The 9,689-nt window shown below is 41.1% G+C and overlaps 1 protein-coding gene across 1 annotated transcript; it reads left to right on the forward strand.

Annotated features, from left to right (window-relative positions):
• The first annotated feature begins 42 nt into the window (after nucleotides 1-42).
• Nucleotides 43-8,070, forward strand: LOC128398767 (vomeronasal type-2 receptor 26-like). The gene is made up of 6 exons (XM_053360021.1): nucleotides 43-62; nucleotides 1,407-1,698; nucleotides 2,162-3,058; nucleotides 5,105-5,332; nucleotides 5,906-6,032; nucleotides 7,166-8,070. Exons 1-6 carry the CDS (start codon nucleotides 43-45, stop codon nucleotides 8,068-8,070), a joined length of 2,469 nt encoding a protein of 822 aa, XP_053215996.1.
• The last annotated feature ends 1,619 nt before the right edge of the window (nucleotides 8,071-9,689 follow it).

Below are 9,689 nucleotides of genomic sequence, written 5' to 3' on the forward strand. Positions count from 1 at the left end.
ACCCTTAGGAACACAGAAAAAGTTGTGCTGGTTTTGGCCAACATGTTTTCTATCTCCAGCAAGTATGTTAGACAGAATGTCACCAAGAGCCTAGTTCCTTGGGGGAGGCTAATTACAGTTTTTGCCATTCTCAATTGCATACATTGTGATTGTCATTAATGCCTTTGATATGTGCCATATTTTTCTCCTTTTGACCAAGCCACCTCCTGGTTTCCAGAATCTGAATCCTAACAAAACACCAACAAAGGCCAAGCTATGTTTTTAAAAACCTTGCTTGTTGTTCAGAACTGGAGGTAAGGACCCAGGCTCCAGCATACTCCAGTTCCATATAGTTTTCTGGTATATGTATGTAGATAGAGGATACAGGCTCCAAATATTGCATCAGCAGAGGCTGCTGCTTTTCAAGACAGACTGCTATACATACCTGTTGTTATGAAAAAAGGCGGAAAATCTGGCATCTGCACTGAGAGGGGAATGACCATAATTGGGACAGTGTTATTGGAGATGTTTCTAATGCTGTTGCAGATACCTCACAGTGAGTTCCAGGAGCATGCTGCAAGATGCATTGTTCATGACCCCATCTATACGCCTCATAAGTATTATAAGTCAGGCGATCTCATAATTGGTGGGGCTGCCTCTCTGATGCTACTGTTTTTGGATTCATTTTCCTTCACTGAATACCCTACTCCTGATACTAGCTTTCCCATGTAAGGTTCTTTTGTTTTTCTGTATTATGACAAAGGTTGTCAACTGCAGCCTTAATGGAATCAGTAGCACACATGTGAATGTTTATCAATAAACACTGGAGGGGCTTATACTCATAGGGTATTCAGAAGCTGCTATTAATCGTTTTTTAAAAATCCATGCAACTATACATGATTCGTTCAATCTCACATGTAGTTTGATCATTCTACAATGACTTTTAAATCATTTGAAATCCTCTAATCCCACAATGCCAGATACATTGCATCAGGATCACGGTGTAATAATATATACATACTATCACTTTCTACATATTGCAGCTTTGTGTGGTTCTGCAAGTTTGCTATGCTCTCAGCGGTCTATCAACTAATTTACATGCTACTGATGAAGCAGGACAGCTACTAAACAAATTTATTTTTAAAACAAAAATTTTTTTCCCTTCCAGTAGCACCTTAAAGACCAACTAAGTTAGTTCTTGGTATGAGCTTTCGTGTGCATGCACACTTCTTCAGATACACACGTATGAGCTTTCGTGTGCATGCACACTTCTTCAGATACCAAGAGCTAACTTAGTTGGTCTTTAAGGTGCTACTGGAAGGGAAAAAAATTTCTGTTTTGACTATGGCAGACCAACACGGCTACCTTTCTGTAACTTTATTTTTGTTACATTTCCTGGTGACTTATTATCTAACTTTTTTTCCCAGTGTTGTGACAAAGAATTACCAGCATGTCCTGGCCTTGATATTTGCTGTAAATGAGATTAATAGAAATCCCAAGATTTTACCTAATGCTTCCTTTGGATTCCACATCCCTGAGAGCTACTTCAGCCAGAAGTGGAGCTACCACATTGCAATGGAGTTTTTCTCCACACGCTACAGATTTGTCCCTAATTATAACTGTGATGTCAAGAACAACCTCATAGGAGTCATAGGAGGACTGGGTTCTGAAACCTCTTACTATTTGGCTGCCATCTTGGACATGTATAAGTTTCCACAGGTATAACATACTCTTGGAACATAGAGTTCTCAAAACTATTTGCCTTTCTTGAGGAGGCAGGATCTAACTCCTCTTGGAAGGAGACATTAATCACCTTTCTGGCCCAGCCAGCACCAGCTGTTCTCTCCTTGCTAGCTTTTATCAGTTAAGAGGTTTTTGCTTTTAAATGTTCTTGGTGTGTATTTTATTCTTCCTTCTGTAAATTATTTGATTTTTCTTTTGAGCAGTATAAAATATTGTAAATTTTAATTAAATATTCATATCTCTCTATCTGCTACTTAAGGTGCAGAGGAGAATTTTATATTGGGTGAAGTTTCTGAGTGCTCTTCACAAGCAACTCACATCATTTTAAACAAAATGTTCAGTATCTATAAATACACACATGCACTCACACCACGAACCCAGCCCTACAGGTTTCCAAATCAATTTCTAAAACAACTTCCTGAATCCCCCCCCCTTTTAGTTCACCTACGGTGATTTTGTCCCCATGCTGAAGGATCAATCTCATTCACTGTCCTTGTATCGGATGGCTCCAAATGAAATCCACCAGTACAAGGGAATTGTCCAGCTACTTCTGCATTTCCAATGGATTTGGGTGGGTCTAATGACCATGAAGGAGGAAACTGGAGAAACATTTTTGACCAACCTACTACCAGTACTTTCTCAGAACAGAATCTGTGCTGCCTTCACTGAGAAAATTCCTGTAAGAGCCTTTTTGGGTGACTTCTTAAATTTGCAAGAAAAATGGAACAAAATATTTTCAGACATTATAAAAAGTAAAGCCAACACTATTGTTGTCTATGGAGAAGCTTTGACCATGATAACATTGAGAGGACTGCTGCATGAAGGAGAATCTGAGTATGGGACATCATTTGGTAAAGTGTGGATTATGGTAGCCCAGATGGACATTGTAGCCGTGTCCATGCACAAGGACTGGGATATAGAAGCCTTCCATGGTGCCTTAGCCTTCACAGCCCACTCACAGGAGGTACCAGGATTCCAAAATTTTCTTCGAAAGCTAAACCCTCATTTGATGAAGGGAGATGGCTTCATCCGACCATTCTGGGAGCAAGCATTTGGCTGTTCATTTCCAAATTCCCATTTTAATGGAGATGATGTGGACACTTGTACTGGAGAAGAGAGGCTGCAGAATCTTCCTGGGCCTTTCTTTGAAATGAGCATGACTGGCCACAGCTACAGTATCTACAATGCTGTACAGGCTCTGGCAAATTCGGTACATGCCATGTACTTATCCATATTCAAATCTAAAGTCACGGTGGAAAGAAGGAAGCTACAGCTTAAAAATATGCAGCCATGGAAGGTAGTACTTTTCACAGCATTCTGCCTTCATCATGAGAGCGCAAGATCTTAATGCAGCCTTCACCCATCTGATGTCTTCCAGATGTGTATACCATGACTCCCATCACTTTGAGTCTGCAGGGCTGATGGTGAGAAATTATGGGAATTGTATTCTAAAACAATTGGAGGTCATCAGTTGGTGAAGCCTGTATGTGTCAAGATCATGTGCTCTGAAGGCCTTTCACACAACGCCTCAAAGATTTTGAATTTAATTGTATAATTTGACATTTGGACATTTATGAACCTTTCCTGAATATTGCAATACAACATTTTTCGGTTTTACAGTTTTCTCCCCTCGTTTTCTCTATGGAAATGAAAGAGATATCTATAACATTTCCATAAATTGTTTACTCTGAAATTTACAAGGTTGCTCTTGGTCACAGAAATATTGGTCCACCCAGAGCACCTGATTGCAAATATAACTAAAAGTACCATCCTGTATTAAGTGGCCTTTATAAGTTTAGATATAATAATATTTATATATAATGAGTGGCAGTTGTTAGTACCTGGACCTGGTATGGTCAAGGAGGTCATGAAGATGGAGTCAATAAGGTCAAATGAGTGGGAACAAATAGGTCACATGGGCAAGGGCAAGTTCTGTTTTTGTCACATCCTCCACTGCAAAGTTGTGGACATCAAAGCTTTGCTGTTATATAAGTACTTAGTGCCAACTAAACTGCAAAGTGTCCAATTTTATTTTAGAAGGGATCCCTACTGTCACATTTTCTAGTGTGGATTGATGTCACAATAACCATAAATTACTCAGAAGTAAGCATCACTAAATTTCATGGAGATGTAAACCAGATAGGACTGGATCCTGTGAACTGTTTAGTGTCAAGGGTGTCATACAAAACTGTTAACAAGTTCCCTCCAAAACCTTCAGCCCAATGGAAAAAGATTCGCCCCCCCAACTTATTCACTTCTATAGCTTCTTTTCAGAATGTAGAGGGATATGAAATGGACTAGGGTATAGGAGTCTAAAATCAGCACTTTGGGTGATCTTTGACTATTCATGGACACCGTATGTCTTAGGGTTATGAAAATCACACGTGGAAGAGCAGAATCATGGATGTCTTTAAAGGAAACCAGACTCAGTTGTATTACTTGACTCAACACAGAATAGCTGGTCATGGGAAGGTAGCAACATAAACAAGCCAGTTCCATTGGGTCTGGTGGCTACCTTAGGCTGCATTTCTAATCATGCCTACTCTGAAATAGTAAAGGTAAAGGGACCCCTGACCATTAGGTCCAGTCATGACCGACTCTGGGGTTGCGACGCTCATCTCGCTTTATTGGCCGAGGGAGACGGCATACAGCTTCCGGGTCATGTGGCCAGCATGTGACCAGAGCAGCACACAGAAACGCCGTTTACCTTCCCGCCGGAGTGGTACCTATTTATCTACTTGCACTTCGACGTCCTTTCGAACTGCTAGGTTGGCAGGAGCAGAGACTAAGCAACCGCCGACCTCCTGATCAGCAAGTCCTAGGCTCTGTGGTTTAACCCACAGGTCCTATTAAATTCAGTGGGGCTTACAGATGGATAAGTGGGTTAATTTATTAACCGCAGTAAAATCACCTCCTGAAGTAGGCATTCTCTGGCTGTCTCCCAAACCAAAATGAAACAGTTAAAACTATAATTTAAAAGCAGAACACAATTAATATGCAATTAAAAACATAATTAAAGTTTAACTTCAAGTTAATACTTTCCCAAGAATAATACACTTTAACATACAGCCACTGCAAGTATATATAATAAGTTAAACACTTTGAGTGCAGTTTAACAAGGGACAACATGGAAATAGCTTCAGCTATTATTTTTGCATAAGGGCAGGAAGTGAAGATGCTGTAGAGAGGAAAATCCGAAGAAAGGAGAAGGGTTGGGCAAGGCATGTGTGGTTCACAGCATGCTTTAACATGGGGTGTATTTGACCCTATCAACAAATATTCATCCACAAATCTAAGTGAATGGGATGGGATGCAAGTTTAGAGGAAATTTATTGGATACTAATACAATTCTAACACTGATTTATTTTTCCATTCCACCTAGCTGCATAATATTCTGAGGAGCATTTCGTTTAACAACAGTGCAAGAGAAATCGTGCACTTGAATGAGAATGGAGAATTGACAATGGGGTTTGATATTACAAATCTGATTACTTTCCCCAATAAGTCATTTGTTAGAATGAAAGTTGGAAGAATGAATCCTTGGGCTCCTCATGGCAAACATTTGAGCATTGATGAAGATGCCATTGTGTGGCCTAGAAGTTTTAACCAGGTGGGACATCACTATTGCCTTTAGCTGCCATAAAACAAAAGGAGGGAGGGAGAGGAAAAACAATTATTTGTAGCATCCTTAATAGGATGTTTCTATAGTCTTTATCCCAGTTTTTTATTATTATTATTATACAGTGGTACCTCGGGTTAAGAACTTAATTCGTTCTGGAGGTCCGTTCTTAACCTGAAACTGTTCTTAACCTGAGGTACCACTTTAGCTAATGGGGCCTCCTGCTGCCGCTGTGCCGCCGCTGTGCAATTTCTGTTCTCATTCTGAAGCAAAGTTCTTAACCCAAGGTACTATTTCTGGGTTAGCGGAGTCTGTAACCTGAAGCGTCTGTAACCTGAAGTGTCTGTATCCCGAGGTACCACTGTATGTTAATGAAACTGAGAATGCTACCAGCACAGAAGGTACAGAGACCGACTGACCATCCCAACTGACACTGCTCAACACCTCATGAGCACCTGCATTAATATGACAGAATCCAAGGATAATTCTATGAGGATAGTGATGTTATCATGCTATTTGATAAATATATATTCTCAATGTGAATTATTCACATTTCCTGAATAGGTGATGCCCCTTTCACTCTGTAACGGCAACTGTCAACCTGGTTACCAGAAGAAGAAAAAGGAGGGGGAGCCATTTTGCTGCTATGATTGTATTCAATGTCCAAAAGGGAAGATTTCTCATGAAGAAGGTAGAATATGCAGCACCTAGAGTAATCTAGCATTCTGCACCATTGTGTCAAGAGTATGGCAATGATGGCACAAAGGGCCTCTTCGTTAAAGCACCTTGTAGTTGGTGATAGTAGTCATTGCTGCCTCTGCTTCCTCCTGGCACCACAACTGGCCCTCCTTCCACTCACAGCAGGAGGAAGTGGAGAAGGGGCTGGCCATTGGAGCCATGCCATGCTTGGTTCCGTATTTCACCTCCACACTTATTGGACTTTGGGGGGAGCCCAGCCTGGGGCCAAAAAGGGCACAGTCCCCAGGAGCTGGTACCCCTTCCATCTACAGTGGGGGAATCTCAAGTAAAGCACCCATGACAGACGGCCATCCAGCCTCTGCCTAAAAACTTCCGAGGAAGGAGAGTTCATCATCTTCTGAGGGAGTCTGTTCCACTATCAAACAGCTCTTGCCACTTGTTCTGATGTTGAGTCAGAAAATCCTTTCTTGTAACTTGAAACTCTGTGGTTTGTGTCCCACCCTACAGAGCAGGAGAAAACAAGCTTGCCACATCTTCCATGTGACAGCCCTTTAGATATTTGAAGATGGCTGTCGTATCTGCTCTCAGTCTCCCCTTCTCCAGGCTAAACAAACCCAACTTCCTCAACCATTCCTCATAAGGCTTGGTTTCCAGCCCATTGATCACCTCATCTGCACACATCCCAGCTTGTCAATATGTTTCTTAAATTGTGGTGCCCAGAACTGGACACAGCACTCCACATCTGACCAAGGCAAGATAGAGTGGTACTATTACTTCCATTGAATTATGTGGCAGAGATATCTCATCCTGGAAGCTAGTGCAAATGTTTCAATCTCTCTCTGTTACCTGTTAAATTCAGCCTAGCTGGAACATTAGTAAGTCGTAAGGGAAAGCTTGCCTTAGAATACAATTGGTGCCAAGTGATATGTTAGTAGTTTTATTCACTTATCTTGAAAGTTGTACATCAACATACACACACTTTTGTCTTCTTAAAGGGAAGACTACAGCATGATTTAATTTTTTTAAGGAGGGTGCTATTCCTAAACCTGATTGTTTGTAGAAATAGAAGGAATAGCTTCAACTGCAAAAAACAACTTCTGAAAAAGTTTTTCATCTTTTTTTCAGATGCAGATTCTTGCACAATGTGCCCAAAAGATCATTATCCAAACAAAGAAAAAAATCAGTGCATTCCAAAGCTGATAACCTTCTTGTCTTATAAGGACCCTTTGGGGATGAGTTTAGCTATTTTTGCACTTTTCTTTTCCTTGATCACTGCTCTAGTGCTAGGAGCCTTTATAATGCACCGTGACACTCCTATTGTCAAAGCCAACAACCGGAGCCTCACCTACACCCTCCTCATCTCCCTCCTGCTCTGCTTCCCTTGTGCTTTGCTGTTTATTGGCCATCCTGTGAAGGTGATGTGTCTCCTCCGTCAAGTTGCATTTGGCATGGTCTTCTCAGTGGCTGTCTCTTCTGTGCTAGCAAAAACCATTACAGTGGTTCTGGCTTTCATGGCCACCAAGCCAGGAAGTAGCATGAGGAAATGGGTAGGGAAAAAGGTGGCCAACTCCATTGTTCTTCTCTGCTCTCTTGTTCAAGGAATTATTTGTACCATATGGCTGGCAATTAATCCTCCATTTCCAGATATTGACATGAATTCAGTGACTGAAGAAATTGTACTTGAATGTAATGAGGGGTCTGTGACTATGTTCTACTGTGTCCTGGGTTACATGGGCTTCCTGGCTATTGTGAGCTTCACTGTAGCTTTCCAGGCTAGAAAATTACCTGACAGTTTCAACGAAGCCAAACTAATCACTTTTAGCATGCTTGTGTTTTGCAGTGTTTGGTTATCCTTTTTTCCCACCTATCTGAGCACCAAAGGGAAATACATGGTTGCTGTGGAGATCTTCTCCATCTTAGCCTCCAGTGCTGGGCTGCTGGGTTGCATCTTTTTCCCTAAATGTTACATTATTTTGCTGAGGCCAGAACTGAACAAAAGAGATCACATAATAAAGAGAAATGTTCACTGATGCTTGTGGACATTCTGCAACCTTTAGAGTGGACCAAAGTTGCAGAGTAAGTTTCCAACATGACTTCCACTCTCAGGCTTTAATATATTTGCAGTAGGAGATGACGAACGCACCTGCTTTTTAAATTAGCTGACATAGATTATTCTAGTTCCACAGGGTTCCAGAATTATTTCTGGAACAATTTGATGTCCTCTGTTTTTCCCCATCTTCTGCTCTTGAAGGCAATGCTTTCAAATATGTGCACACAGGAGAGAGCAGGCTACAGAGGATTCACAGAGACCATTGTGCCAGCACAGCCCTCCCCACCTGAGCCATTCATCAAGGGGTGGCCATTAATCAAGGGGACCAGCAACACGGCCAGTGGGAAAGGCTGGGCTGGCGTGGCAGGCTCTGTGAACTTTCTGTGCCCTGCCTGCACAGGGGAGGACGGGGATCACTGCATGGGGGCTCCTGGTTTGCAGCCCTTCAAAATTGGGTGTCTGCACTCTGATTCCCTGTCTCCCCTCCACAATGCCCCTGCCCAGGAGTTCTTATTATATTTTTTCCTTTTTTAAATGGAGTTCCTACTTCATTCTAGCAGCTCAAATTGTAATCCTTCTTTGCAATATTGTTTGCCTTTGTAATTAAAGTGTAAACAAGCATCCATAAAAAGATTGTTTCATCCAGCTAAGAGGACAATCCTATGACAAGATCTTCCAGGATGCACAGCTAAATCCTGACTCAGCCCACAATCAGCCCCCCAACATGGGCTCAGATGGTGTAACTTGGTCATCCTGGCTCAGTTGAGGCTGGGAACATATTGGAGGCTTCACTGCATAAAATACTATGGGAAAAGAGCACACTGAGAACAAATCAAATCAAAATGAATCTTTAAGAACAATCTTTGCATTATTCTTTCTTAGAACATTTGAAGAAATAAATAAAATGGAATGGAATCACAACTATGAAAAATCAACAAACTCATACAAATACATAGTTCTGGAAATTAGATGTAGGAATATCGATGTTTTATTTGGTGTGTTTGGGTTCAAATTAAGGATATTTGTTTATCACCAATGTTTAGCACAGTTAGTTAGGGATAATACTTTGTAAAAGATAAAACCCTTGTTTAGTATATTTCTTTATTATCAATATTTCTATAAGTGAGGGTATCAGAGTGGCTCAACATTAAAATATACAATGGAATAGATTGTAGGCATCCTCAAATCATTTTGGGGTACATTTGCAAACTCGAGAAATGTTGTGGGCATCCCACACAAATTGCAACCAAGCACACTCTGTATCCTCTTCTATTGCCCGCAAATAAAATAGTTTTCCCCAAGCCTAATTTCAATGGGGAGCAGAGGAACAGAGAAGCAAACTCTGCATATTCCAGGGAAGGACTCTGCAGGCATATATGTGCCCATAGGCACCACACTGGCAACCCCTGGAATAGAGTCAAATATCTAAGTAGTCTAAAAGGTGTTAATATCTAAAGAGCAGAAAAACCAACCTGGTTAAATTAAAGACATGCCCTTAATTGATTCTACGACAGCCAAGGGTTGTTTTGTGTTGTTTTTCATTTCCCCACCAGTATCTCCTTTTGTTTCAAATACAGTGGTACCTCAGAAGTCGAATGG

Source organism: Podarcis raffonei, chromosome 13, assembly GCF_027172205.1.
Source record: "Podarcis raffonei isolate rPodRaf1 chromosome 13, rPodRaf1.pri, whole genome shotgun sequence".
In the NCBI taxonomy this organism is placed as follows: Eukaryota; Metazoa; Chordata; class Lepidosauria; order Squamata; family Lacertidae; genus Podarcis; species Podarcis raffonei.

Coding starts and splice junctions, on each gene's coding strand:
- LOC128398767 (XM_053360021.1), top strand. CDS start 43: ATGTTTTCTATCTCCAGCAA. Junction 63..1,406: donor ATGTTTTCTATCTCCAGCAA/GTATGTTAGACA, acceptor TTTTTTTCCCAG/TGTTGTGACAAAGAATTACC. Junction 6,033..7,165: donor GAAGATTTCTCATGAAGAAG/GTAGAATATGCA, acceptor TCTTTTTTTCAG/ATGCAGATTCTTGCACAATG.